Here is a 14,518-nt window from a genome sequence, read left to right on the forward strand (position 1 = left end):
CCCCGCGTGTGTGGATGATTTCGGGGCTGATCAACATCACCTATAGGGAAACTTGGGTGCCGGCCGGGGAGCCGCCGCGCCGCTCCGCCGGGATGCGGCCGCTGGCCGTGTGAAGCGCACCCCGGCGGCGGGCGCTGCCCCGAGCCCTGCCCAGCGCCCCGCACCGACACGGGCTGCCTCGGGCAGCTGCGGCTCCGCGCCCGCATCTCAATCCAAACTGACTCCTTTTCATTTCTGGCGAGGAGAGGGGTGTTTTTCCACAGCATCGTCTGTTTTGAAGAAAGGAGGGAGGAAAGGGGAGGGTTAAAGCTAAAGAAGTAAATCTTCTCTGCGAAGGAGATGCCTTTTGCTCTTTCCAGATGATCGTTTCTGAAAATGTAGCGTCTCCAGCTGACCGCTTCTGATTTTGACTGCAAAGTGTGTGAAACTGATCCCTAAGTGCTCCACAAAGCGTAGGCTGTCTGCTTCCGGGATTAGCAATATGGGGCATCTGTTGTCGCCTCTCCTCTTGAGCCTGGCAGCAGTTTTTTCCAAAGGTAAGTCTCCATCGCTTCTGTTTCCTCCCTCTCTCTGTAATGCCTTGAGTGCTGATACCCACAGCTCAAGACAGAAGGACTTGGGGGAGCCGTGTGCTAGTCAAAAACATAGAGGATGTGATGGGGAAGCCTGAGTGGAAGGATCTTTCCTTGGGTGACCATGACAAACAGCCTGGCAGTTTCCTGGGGCATGTGTTCCTCCTTACTGTGCTTTCCATCGGGCAGAAGATGCTGCTGCTGAGCTTAGCTGGTAGCTCTGCTTTGGATTACGAAGGGTTTGTGATACAGAAATCTGAAATCCCCAGAGGTACAAGCTGTTGGAGTTGGCTGCCCCACCATTATCTTCTGTGGTGTTTTCCAGATGAAAAATCCTGTATGTCAGACTGACTGCCAGTGTTTTACTGGACCAGAGAAACAGGTACATAGTGGAACATTTAAAAGCTTTGATGAGATGCTGTAGCAGGTGTCTGATATCTTGCATGCAGAATAGAGTTTGACTGTCCTGATGGCATCACTTCAGACAACTCAGTGATTTCTTCTTGGAGCCCTCGAGCTTGTTTACAGTTTGAATTCTGAAAAGCAGCATACAGACAGTGCACATAATTTGTATGCATTTAAAGCTTCCTCAGAACTTGAAAGTTTTCATCGATGGCCTCAGCCAAAAGGTGAATGCACTTTTGCAATACTTGATTTTGATGATTCTGAGCATTCCTGTGAAATACAAATTAGGAGATGTATACATTTCTTCGGAGCAGATACTGTGCACCAACAGTTATATTTTGGCAGGAGACAGTTTTCACGTGGTTAAGTCTTCAGAGGGGAATCAGAGCATACGCATTTAATCTGTGATTTTGCAAACATACTGGCAAAGAGTTCTTATAAATATCCCTGTTAAAAAATGGTATTAGTTATTCTTAACACCCTTTTACACTTCATGAGATCAGCACTTTGCTTTTTCATGAAGTGAGTTATTTTTACTCACTGGATACAGTTTGTATCCAGACCTGAATTTACTGACAGAAGGCAGAATACATAGCTGTGTATTTCTGTGGTGGTTCCCTGTATCAAATTCCATTCTTCTCCTTTTTCCCTCAGAACAGGTAAAGAAAGAAAGGAACAAAACTGTAAATCTTCTCAAATGTTCCCTAAATGCAGTGCCTACATAAATCCTGTTCTAAAGTTGCAATTGGAAATGCATTAGCAGCAGGGATTAGAAGTCAGAATCTTTTCAAGAGATTGCTTCATTCACATTGCACACCAGTGGCTTGTGATTGCCCAGCTAGGTTGTAAATGATGTATTTTATTACAAGCAATAGCATCAGTACTTTGGATAGGCTCACAGGGCAGTGAAAGTATGAACTTCTTCATTCCCTGGCTTTTGCTGCGTTTCAGTTTGCTGCCCTACCACTGCATTAACATAATTTTGGACTGAGATTGCATTTTATTCCAGAACTGGAATAAATGGCATTTCAGTTTTACAGAATACAGCGTTTCTTTTATTGCCAACTCAGCAATTGCAGCGTTCATATGTGATTTCATTCTGAAATGTTACTTAAATCTCTTTTGAAAGGTGTATTAGGAAAAATTGCTTCATCAAAGGGGTGTCAAGCCCTGGCACAGCTGCCTAGGGAAGTGGTGGAGTCCCCATGGCCGGAGGGGATGTAGATGTGGTGCAGATGTGGTGCAGATGTGGTGCAGATGTGGTGCCTGGGGATGTGGTCAGGGTGAACGGGGCAGTGCTGGGTTAGCAGTGGCATTCGGTGGTCTCGGGGTCTTTCCAGCCTAAGGGATCCTGGGATTCCATGAAAGCAGACACAGGAGATGCCAGCAGAATCCCTGGTGGTGGCTGTGCTGTTGATCTTGCACTTGAGGTATCCCAGAGCTGACTGCTGTGTGCGTGCCAGGGCTCTGCTGTTTACTAACACAGATATCTGTCTTTAGTGCAATTGTGTATTTTTCCTTTGCTAACAGACTCCATCTGCACTGTTACACCTTAATGCAGCGGAAAGCCCAGAGTGTTCCAGAGATTCATAGTATGAACTTCACAGTGCAAGAGGTTGATTCCCACTCCCCTCCACGTAGTAAGATGAGTGCACAAAAAATAAATCAGGCGTGATTACTACTACAGGGCATGTTTCTTTGATGCTTTTCTGTTGCTAATAGAAAAAGTCTCTCATTTATGACATGAAGACAAAGTTTTCCTAAAGAGATACAAAAGCTTTTAACATGCATCAGCAATCAGCTGTCTATTGTGTGTAGGGCTGCCGCTTATTACTCAGAGCCATGGCAACACACCTTGTACTGCGCATTTTCCAAATCTTCCAGGTAATCATGTTGAAGACTTGAGAATACTATTGTGATTTTGCTTTGCTTTTATCTTGTAAAATGCAGAGCTCCAGCCTGAGAAATGAAATCCTGTTTTCAGTAATGAGCTAAAGATCCTACCAGGCCAGCTTGTCAGGGATGATATAATCCACGTGTCGGTCCATTGGACTGTCAGTCCAACGATAGATGGATGTGTAAGGGCAGGGGTGATTCTGCTCTGGAGCTGTAGTTCTGGGGCAGTTCCATCCCACTTCTGTCTTCAGCAGATTTTCCTTGAGTTAGTCCTAGGAGGCCAATGCTTGCCCTCAGATCAGCATTTTGCTCTTTGTTATCGGAGGCGAGAAGAAGTTCTTGGGAAATTTTCAGTCAGAAAATAACCAGGTGCAGCTGATGTTATTGGAAACAGACTCTGCAACAGGCACAATAATGTGGGTGTTTTGTTCTCTTGTTTAAATGGCAAGTCACCAGCTCCACTGGAGTACCATAAAAACTTCAATACTTTATTTGAGCTCCAGGTTCCATGCATAAGCCCAGGGGTAAGTCTGGAATGAAAACAGCATCTCCCATAAGATGTCAAACACTTTGGAGATCTATGTTGTATGAATGTCTCCAGATAAAACCAGATTTCAATGATTCCAAATTTCAAGTTTAAGCTGACTGTAAAAAAACAAGTGAATGTTTTAGTGACTTGTTCTGCTTGTGTTCAGCTGAGCATTTTGTGTTCTTCTGTGTCATCCTGGGCAGAAATCTTCCTGCAAGTTGCTCTCTAATGATATCTCAGGCCATAGAGCTGCTGGCTTGATTTTCTCTCAATTTTATTGAAATGGAGGCTTGGCAAGTGTACTAGGCAGGATTTCCTTGTATCCCCTCAGGGTGTTCCTCATAGCTAGAGATGTGCAGAGCACATGTGCAGTGATGCAAATCTCCTGCTACAGCAAGGTGAGCGTGGGGAAACAAGGAAAGCAAACCCCCAAATGTCTCCAGAAAAGTGGTTAGTAATGTATTAGTAATGGGATATAATTCTGTATGTGGGATTAAAATCAAAGATTGTTTTATTTGATTTATGAGATGTATTTTTTCCCACTCCCTCTTGGTGGCAGCTAGACAGGAGTTCAGGGTTGAATTACAGTTCATGTTGGCAGATTGTGATTGTGATGATGAGGGACAATCCTTTTTCTCCAAGTAACAGTGCTGGTGTTGCTTGTGACAGAGCCATCCCTGGCATCTGTTGCTCCAGCTGTACAGTTGATCTGCATGGGAAATGTGGTGCTTGCTGCTTTCACGTGAACATAAAGTACACGTGTGGCCAGTAGGAGCTTTTCCTGTGAGCTCTGCCAATGGGCAAAAACCCCAGAAGTTTTCTATAAAACCCCCAAAATAAATTAAATCTTTCCAGCTTTAGGTTCAAGCAGTTTCCTTAAACCCAAAGTTTTTGTGCTTTGTCCCAGCTGCATTGAACTTGAAGTTGTTTGAGACACTATAAAAGGGAAGGGGAACTTCCACTTTTTCACTCTTGCTGTGTTTCTTGCCGCAGAGTACTTTTGGGAAAAGCCCCATTCTGATTCCTTTTCTTTCAGTAAAAATAATAAATTCAGACTAAACAAAAAAATCCACAGCTAGACCCATGTTTTATTTGTCAGCTGGAATACTGGCTTAATTTGATTTGGTTTCTAGTATTTCCCTGTAATGTTCTCATTTTTTACTTCAGTCTTTTCTTTTATTAGTTCCTTAGGACTGGCAGGCTCTGTGACACCAACCAATGTTTTAGATATTAATAAAAGCAGCTTTATTCAATAAAGATCAGTTTTATTTAATAAAGGAGAGAATCAAAAGATAATCTGATTTTTCATGCTGCATTCACATTAAATCAAGCTCCTGAGGTGGTTGTGGATGCCAAGTCTGGTGGCAGTCTGTCACGGGTCCTAGGATACATAAACATGACTGCAGACAGATTGATTGCAGGGAAGCTGAAGAGGCAGCTGAGATTCATCACAAGTTTGGTTTATAAAGTGGTACATTAAATTACTTGATTTTCACCAGTCTTTGTATTATTGCCTGCTGCATTATTAATGGCAGCTCCAAATGAAGTGGATTTTAAGTAGTTTCGAGACCTGTAGATAACGCTAATTATCATGAGCAGTTTAAAGTACATATTTGAGGATGTTAGGCTACTTCACCCTGGGCTTGAAATGTGGGCACAGTTACTGTAGAATGAGATTGGCCTCTTCATGTCCCTGATTTCTTCTTTTATTGAATAGATCTAATTCCGGTGTAAGGTGTTAGCCTGATGGGGATTGAAATGCTTCATCTTCCCAAGCACAGCCTGTGTGATATCAGTGCAAACTTCCATAACTTCCTACAGGAGTGTAGCTCTGTGATAGAGGGAGATACAGCATCTATTGCTGCTGCAGTCAGGAGAGGGGATTTCAGTGCCTTCAGCAGGCTTCAATTCAGAGCAGACAGAGTTTTCTGGAGTGGTGTTTTTCAGCCGTAGCCCACACACCAGTGGTGATTCACAGAACATCTGAGCAGTGTTGTGAAACCAGTGCCAGAAACCTTCTGCGTGCAGGCGAGAAAAAACCGAGGGGAGGAAATGGAAGTAACAAGGCTGCTTTCAGGCTGCATCCCAATTTGTGTCTGGTTGTAAACAAAGACCTTTGTCACAATACCAAAACCAGGGCTCTGTGTGAGATGCTCTGGATCTCTTTCAGAAGGTCCCATGGCCCTTTTCCTTGAAAGGGCTGAGAAAAACCACTGTAGTGACTGTGTAGTAGACTGTGGTAGTTGGAAGTGTTGCTGTGAGCTGTTTGGTGTTGCCTCACTGCTTCAGCCACAGGCTCTGCTGCTGTGAGTGTTTGTGATCCTCTGCAGCAGAGGGTGGTTTAAATCACCACTGAGCAGTGGCTCAGTGGAGCAGAGCAGGAGAACCCTGCCAGTCACTTATGGCATCTGCACTCTGGGGTCAATTAACTGCCTCGGAACTTCCTCTCTGTACACTGAGGATGCTTGCTTGTTCTCTCACCCTCACTGCTGGGAGTTCTTAATCAAGGTTTCCAGAAAGGTTCCTTGAGGGAGTTTTCTGTGCTGCAGACAACTGTCTCCCTGGAAGTGGCTCAGCAAAATGCACTTTTGTTTCTCGTATGAGCAGTGGGTAAAAGGTTGGTAGTGGACTCATCACCGTTACCACATTTCCCCAGATTTACAAAACAGAAGGCTTCTTTTCTCCTCCTGTAGTCAGTTCACCTTCTCACAGGCCCCTCTGGCTCTGTTTTTAAAGTTACCTTGAATTGGTTTGGTTTGTTTAGTTATTTGGGGTTTTATTTGCAAACAAAGCCTTTGCCACAAGGATGTTTTGGCTAAAGTGTTTCAGAAATTCGCTATGGTAATGGTTTGTAAGCAAAACAGACCCACATCTGAAAATGACCATGTGGATTCTGAACCGTGGGAAGGGGAAGGATATTGAATAATGTAGGTATCACAAAAACAACAGGAGAAATCAGCTGGGTATGTATAAAAAATCTGCAGGGGTAATAATAGCAAGCACCACAAGCAGAGGTGGGGAAATATGTCAACACACTCTTTACCCTGGAGGGACACGGCTTGGAGGTGGGCTAAGGAGCAACAGGAGCTCCTCTCCAGATGAACCAGGATGCTCCACATCTTGTCTTTTGATATGTTTGCTTTCAAGAGAGGCAGACTGTTGAGCAGACAGTCTGCAGATCTCTTGCTGAGGAGCAAGGCAGATGTCCAGATAATCACACAGATGACTCTGCATGTCCTGCATGCAAAAAAATAAATCCTCCAAGTCACGGAGTGTAGTCTCATCTAACGCTGAATGGTCTCAAAACCTTGAATTTTGTGGGCCCTCAACATCACTTGCTTTTTATTTATATTTTTAAAAGTGTAGTTTTATGTCTTCAGTATACATTATGTAAATTCACAGTGCAAGAGGAGGAACCCAAAGCTGGCAGAGGTAACTAGTCAGTGGTGTCTCTGAATATTGATCTAATCCACAGTACAGGAAAGGAAACAATCCCAATTAGTCTTCAATCCACTCACCAAAGATTCTGGATTAACACATAATTGTATCCTCCATTTTCTGCTGAGCCATGGTGACTCATTCTGCTTGTCTTCATGAAAATAATGGTGACTTGCATCTGCTTATATTTGAAATATCTTTATGCTTTAGTGTTGCATCTCTGTCCTAATGTAATCTGCCTTGCTTGGTTAATTTTGATTTGCTGGTACACATGGGGTAGTTATCTTTCTTGTCTGTGTGTGTCAGATTCCTACATTTAACTTTCTGCTTTGCTGCTAGCAGAGGGGTACACTGCCAGCTTTTCCTGCTCTGAAGGAGGGCTTGATGTTGTTTCTGTATTGTGTTTTGAGCTGCTGTTGGAAGAACTATGCAGCTCTGCAAAACTTCCCAGCGTGATAAATCTGTAAATACACCATGTACCTGCAGTTACACTCCTGTCATCCTTACCTTGTTCTCAGAAATAAAAATAACATTTAGTTTGCTCAGGGTCACAAGTCTGCAGCTCTAAAGATGAAGAAGGATCTCTTTATGTGGTCCACAATCCAGGACTTGGGGCAGAGCTGGGCAGCTGATTGTGCCCAGCAGAGCAAAGAGGTGCACACACACTGCAAGTTCACTGCCACACGTGCTGCAGAGTACAAGGAATACTTGTGCACTCATTTTCCCTGCGTTTGTTCTGTTTAGGATCTGTTTAACCCAGAGTTAGGGGCTTTGTTAGGTGCTGTGCTCACCTGCAGAATTAGCCCCTCATCTGAAAACACTGAACACACTTGTCCTTCCTTCTGTGGATGAGTGGGAAAGGAACATGTGCAAAAGGAGCCTTGCAATGATCTGCTGTGTTAGTGCAGTCAGGTGTATGACTTACAAGTTTTGTCATGTTCCAAGACTGTCATGGCAAGGCCATTTCCAGATGTCACTGGAGAGTTTCTTTATACCCACTCCCAGAATTCTACTGAAATTCCAACTGCCCAGCAACCCTGTGAGTCAGGGTGTGAAAGATGGGGGTCCAAAATGTAGTGGACACTTCTCAAAATCTTATTTTAGTCTTTGAGTTGTGCTGTCCCTGTTAATGACAAAGGCTGGTTACCCCTTCAGTGAATAAAAGCAGTGTGCTGTTTTTAGAGCTCGAGCTGGTGCTCTGCACAGATGTGCCCTTGCTCACGTGGGGTTCCCCCATTCCTGCTCCCTTGTTCCATCTCCTTTTCCAGATTTCTGGGTTCCTGACTTTGCAGAGCTCTGCTCTCTGCTCGGTGGCTGCCCGTGTCCCCTGCAGCACTGTCTGATAGGAGATGATTTCTTGCATACTGAACACTTGTGCACAGTGGGATTCTGTTCTCTGCTCCTGACTCTTTGACACCATCTGCCCAGCAAAGTGGTTTTAATGGGTTTCCACTGAGCCAGGCTGTACTACAGCCCTGGCAGCATGCTCGGATTTTAAAAAATAAACACAATCTCTTCAGACAAGCCACACATGAACATTGGCGTCTCCTGCAAAATTGAGGATTTCATACTGTTTGATATTTTGTGGAGCAGAAATATCTCTGTTTGATAGGCTCTAAAGTGGGAAAATGACTGATAGCTTGGAATGGCCTTCTAATAGTACTGGTTTATTTTTTTAAATGACCTTACAAAGCATTACTTTCCATCCCATTTTTTAAGTCAGGTATTATTATCCTTTTGCAAAAATGAAATCATTTTACCTTGTTAAGAGTTCTTTTCTTTATGAGAGCAGGGGAATGTAGAGGTTCATGATGGTGATTTAGGAGTGAGGGTACCCATTGGCTTTCTGTAACCTTTGAAAAATCACTCCTGTTCCCTGCTTTCCCTTTTTTCAAACTGTCTTGTCTGCTCAGAATACAAGATATTCAGAGCAGGATCTGGTTTACTTGCAGCTATGCAGCATCTGCTGTACATTTTACCACATGAAAATAATTAATTTCTAGCATCTGTGTTAAACACTGCAATGTGACATTCTGATTGCTGGACACCATGAACTGCTCAGAGGCCTGTAAGAACAGAAAAGAAGAGTGGGGTAAGGAAAAAAATAAAGATATCATGAAAGCATCTGTGTGATTAAAATATTCAAAGAGATTGAGTAGATGTTCCCAAAGGGAACATAAAAAGCTTTTTTTTTTTTTTTTTGTAGAAGATGTCATAAAGATGTTTTTGTATTTATTTCTGTTGTAATCCTTGTTAATAAGCTATTAAAGAAAATATTTTCAATGTCTGTATTAACAGTGCAACAAACCACTTATGAAAAAATAGGTTTTTTGACAGATGGTACAGATCTTAGAAATATTTCATCCCTTCTTTGCCCCTTCAAGTCTTTGAGGTTTATTTTAAGCTCCTTAGTTTGGTAAGTTGTGCACATAGTGGGCAGGGGTGGTAATGAGATGGTGAAAGAAACTGGTGGCTGGCCCCTGCGTTACTGATGGCACATGGAAATTGAGAGTCAAAATAAATGGATTCTTCTGACCTTCTGAGCTAACTTGTATGAACAGTCAGAGAATCAGACACAATCCTCTTTGTCTGCCTTTAGGTTCTTTTATTCTAAATCACGTGCAGTCTGACCTGGATCCAGTGTCAGGTTAGCAAAGATATAAAGAAATTCTCACTGTGAATTCCCTTGACAAAGAAGGTGGCGTTTCCCAAACACTGTCCACCAGGCTGATGTTTTGAGTGGTATCTCAGTGCTCCTTTATTGTTGTTAATTATTCATTTGTGTCAAGCTAACTAAGGTAAATACTTGAGATCTGTGATTTTCCACAGGTGTTTGCTGCTGCTGTTACCTTTTTCCCCATTTGTCCTGTCATAACTTTGGCTGTTGCTGAAGATGTTCCCTGCTGTTTCAGCTGCAGCACTTTACAATACAAATATCAGCATCAACTGGGTCTTTGCTTGCCTTTTTATTTAGCCTCTTTATCTGAGCAGCAGTAGATCAGAGTAATGGTCCAATAATCAGTGGTGAAGCATGTATTTGTTTGTTTTCGTTCTGTTTCTGTGCAGTCATGTGCTCCTTTCATCCTTCCATCTATTCCTATCAGAACTATGAGTTTGGTTTGGATCAGACCCTGAAGAAAGAGAAATGCTTGTAAGAGGAGAATACTAAATATAGCAGCCCTTTGTTCCTGTATTTATGGTTTGGTGCTTAGAATGTCTGCGTGTGCATTATAGGTTGTCATCAAATAATCAAATTGCATCAATAATAATAAAATGATGGTTCATGAAGAGATTCTCTTCAACTGTTCTCCTTTCAGCAGCTGCAGAGAAGAACGATGGCTCTGGCAGCCTGTGTGCACTGCTGCCAGCTCTGGGCTTTGGCAGCCCAAGTGAGGAGCCCTGAATCCACGTTAGGTGCAGAGGGGAGCATTCCCTTGTAGGATTTTAGCTGTTGCAGTAGGTCAGATGATAATTTCTCAGGTCATTAACTCTCCCAACCTTTAGGTATTTATGGCCTACAACTTGTCTGGAAAATTGTTGGGAGACAGTGAAGATCAAGGGATGAAGAAAAGTGCCCCCAAATGCTAGAGGAGTGCTGCAGGATGTTATTTGGTGTAAGAGGGCTTTTCCAGTGTCTCAGTTCATCCTGGGAAGTGCTAAAGTTATCCTTTTGTTCATAACAGGTACATTCTCATTTGTTTTCTGCCTGAGAGGAGCAGCCCTCTAATCCTCACATCTGTGGTGACTGCACCATTCCCTTGGCCCCTTCTGGGCCTCTCTTTGACTTGCTGCAGGTGTTTGCTGCCACTTGGATCAATTTGTCACGAGAACTACACATTCTCCCCCTTGTGTCATCTTCTTCCTACAAACAGGCACTATCAAAATCTCCTCTGGAGCCTGTGCCATTGTTGTGGCAGTTTCAGTTACCTTTTGTCCTTTGACATCCGTCTTAGGAAGAGCTGATCGTTGTATTCCTTCTAAATCTGACTGGGCCTCAGCAAATGGTATTCCCAGTACCTCATCATTTTCTTCTCCAATTTCTGAATAAATGTTTCTTTCAGACACTCAGCAAGTGAAGCCCTCCATAATTCCTGCACTTTCTCTTGTCCCCCTATTTATAGGTCAGTGTTCTCCTTCCAATACCGAGTCTTGTTTGCAGCAATGGGTGAACAGAAGGAAATTCGGAGGAAAACAGACCACATGTAATCTTAGATTTAGAGATGACACTGAACTTTAGTACTGACCTATACGAGTTACCAGAAAATAATTGAAACTCTAGGCTGGGAGCCCAGAAAATTAAGATTGAGGGCAGGTAAGAAGAAATTTATGGAAGTTGGAAGACAAGAAGAAATAAAGATCGAAGCCTGTGTTGTGCAAAGTAAGAATTGAGAGTGAAGATGGGATTGTGAAAGTTGCATGCTAAGGAAAACCAGAATAGCTGTGCTCCAGGCAGACAGGGTGTGCACAGCCCCTCACCAGAGCCATCCCGGGGGTCTGATGGCTTCAGTTACACAAACACTTGATCTTATCCTATGAAACTTGTATTCCACCAAACTGCAGTCACCCTCACATTAATTAAAGCAATTTAAATTAAGAAGACACAGTCCCTTCTCTACACTTCAGTTTCAGACTAAGACAAATATTAAACTACCATAAATTTTCATGGAATGAACAAATCTTAATTTTCCTTATGCTGAATGCAGGTTGCAGCAGCCAAGATCAAGTTTTGCTTATTTTCTCAATAATCTCATGTGAATTGGTTTGTACTCTATTTCTCCTGCCTGAAAGGAAAATCAGAATGACTGATGTTCATTTATTCCTTTGCATTTAGTGTTTGAAAATAACTCCTTTTGTTTTTGCAGTAGAATATTCTCACATGCATGCAAGCTTCATCATTCTCACCTCTTTTTTCCAGCAGTAGTAAGAAGTGTCTCTGCACATTCCAGCCTTTGCACAATGGAAGCTCTCACACTTTCCAAATACTCTCAGTGTCTTCCCTTGACCTGCTGGCCAAGGATAATACCAGGAAGGTTTTTGTTTCATTCTCAGCTCGTGGAACTTGCCTCATGCCATGCACGAGTAGGCATCAGCTGGGAGCAGAGGAACACTGCATTGTGTGCTCCTGGAGATGGCACACAGCTCCAGAGAAGGCAGAGATGAAACCACACAGCATTGCTGGGAAAACTCTGCTAAGTGCTGGGCAAACACTGCTGGAAACAATGAGCCTTCAGGAGTCAAGGTCTAGCTTCATGGGAACAATGTTCAGAAGTTTTATAATTTGGCTGCAGAAAGTGGTTCTGCCAGACCTTTCCTGGAAATTAAAAACCCCACTTTGCAGGGATAGTGCAGGTGCAGTGGTTGACCAGTGGTGCTTTCCTGTGTTTTGTGTGTTGGATTTTGTTCACTTAAATCTAGACTGTAAGCTGTAAACAGAAAAAAAAAAAAATGATAATAATTCTTTACTGAATCTGATCTGAGAAGGAGCGTGGATGGTCGAGCTGCTCTGCAGCAGAGTCAGCCTCAGCCAGGGCTGCTGCAGTCTCTTTCCTGTGTGGCACTGGCATTTCTGCAGTTGAGATGAGCCCTGCAGAGAGCTCGCAGGGAGAGCTGAAAACTAATATTTTTTCCTCATTTCTGGAGGTTGGGGTTTTTCTTTGCAGGCACCAGCTCCAGTAATACTGCAGTTGCCTACTGAGGTGGTTGAGCTCCTTGATCTGATGGAAAACTAACGGACCAAAAAGAAAAGCTTTCCAACAGAGATGTGACTGTGAATAATCTCACCCCGAGGCCACACGCTCACCAGACCTCAGATGAGAAAGGGCTGAGTGCCTTCGTAGGCTGCAATTAATGATTTCTTTTTGTAGCATCAAACTGTACATCCAGTAATCTGTTCCCAGGCCTCTTCATTCTCATTCCCTTGCAGAAAACATCATGGTTATAGAACCAGGTGGTGTTCAAGCACAGAAACCAGACAAAATGGAAAAAAGCTTGACAGTGATCACTTGGTGTATTTATATTTGCCATTTTCAGCTGATAGGCCTCAGCAAACTGACATCCCATTGCAGCTACGAAACAGACACGTTTTAAACAAGAGAATGGTAATAATTTTAATAATAAGATAAAGCCATGGAAGTTAGGTAATTCTATATAACAAATGTTATCAGTCCCATCTTCCTCATTCATTGCTTTTCATGGTTTTGTTGAAGTTTTTGATGGGGAGGGGAAGCCTCCCTCTGTCACTGGTACTGTGGTGACAGTACACTTTATAGTTTTGGATGCAGCTGCACTATTCCAAAGCCAAGTGGAATAACCCTGCTACTTACTGTAGTAGTACTACATACTTGCTATATGCTGAGCATTTTGGTGGGTGAGTTGAAAGATTTTGGAAATGATCTTTGTATTCTTAATCCAGCCAAACTAATTCAGAGGAGCTGAATTCTGTAGCAGTGATGACAGAGGCTGCAGGGTGGAAGTGAAGATGGGAGACACAGGAGTTTCCTTCAGGTTTGTGTCCTTGGAGACACAGGAGTTTCCTTCAGGTTTGTGTCCTTGCCCCAGTCACAGAGCTGTGGTCACTTTCTGCCATCACCTGTGGCTGATGCTGGAACCATTTCCAAAAAGCTGAGCCTCCCTCTTTCATGGGGTTTGTGATTCCATGATTGTGGATTCCATTCCAACCCTCTGTAAGATTCCCTAGCCATGGACCTGGGTCAGACTGGTGTTCTCTGCTTGGCTCTCAGCGCTGTGCCCAGCACTACAGGCTGCCTGCACCCAGACACTTCCCAGTTCTTCATCAGTGCCTTGTTTCCTCCTCATGAACTGGTGCTGTGACTGGCCTGGTTAACTCCTAACTCATCATATCCTGTGTGGGCTTCCTGCTCCTCTCCACCACCTGAACCACTCACGAGCAGAAAGTTCCAGGTGGGAAGTGCAGATCTGCCCCAGGCACCGCTGCTGTTCAGCACGGGTGCTGTAAGATGTAAGGACTCACACAAATGCTCACTGATCTGCATCAGAGTTACCTTTTTTGTCCATCTGGATTCTCAAGGCATTCAGCCTTCAGGTCAAACTGGGAGCTCACAGGAGGGTTTTATTCCATTACAGAGGAATGGTGAGACCAGCATGAGGGCAAGTGGCTGTTTGAGTCATGGCCCAACGCCTAATTACACCTGTGTGCTTCCTAATGGAATTCAAATAAATGATGTTGTTGTGTGAAAGCAGTGATATTGTATTTATTTCTAAATTCATTCGAAGATGTCAGCGTGTAGCCCTGGGGATGTGAAAGAAAGGCAGAGCTTGTCAGCCTCCCTGGCTGCTCTGAATTACCCCGAACCTATTGGAAATGAAAGGTTCAGAGAGCACAGATGGAATAGATTGAGGCTTTGAGTGAATTGAAAGGGCAAGTTTGCTGGCTAATCGTGATCTCTGTGGAGAGAAGGATAGCTAATAGATTGAAATTGTCAGACATTGTGAAGTCCTCCAAAAAACTGCTTAAGGCATTTCACTTTCCAGTTCTGGCTTGTGTAGCTGCCTTCTCTTTAATTAAAAGAGCTTTTGTTTCCACATAATTAAAATAAAACATGGAAGCATGTCATACTTCGTGAACAGGTGATGTAGGAATGTCCTTATCTTGGTTATTTTCCTGCTTTTAAGAGAACATTGCATTAATACACCTGTT

At 43.4% G+C, this 14,518-nt stretch overlaps 1 protein-coding gene across 1 annotated transcript in view; it reads left to right on the forward strand.

Annotated features, from left to right (window-relative positions):
• Positions 1–317: 317 nt before the first annotated feature.
• Positions 318–14,518, forward strand: part of TMEM132D (transmembrane protein 132D) — a 184,191-nt gene continuing 169,990 nt past the window's right edge. Inside the window, exon 1 of the mRNA XM_088065080.1 lies at positions 318–536. Within this exon, the coding sequence (XP_087921206.1) occupies positions 482–536 (55 nt within the window). The 5' untranslated portion in view covers positions 318–481. The remainder of the gene's footprint in view (positions 537–14,518) is intronic.

This window comes from Pseudopodoces humilis, chromosome 20, assembly GCF_049639895.1.
Source record: "Pseudopodoces humilis isolate 2021_Gansu_Grassland_sample_001 chromosome 20, ASM4963989v1, whole genome shotgun sequence".
NCBI lineage: Eukaryota > Metazoa > Chordata > Aves > Passeriformes > Paridae > Pseudopodoces > Pseudopodoces humilis.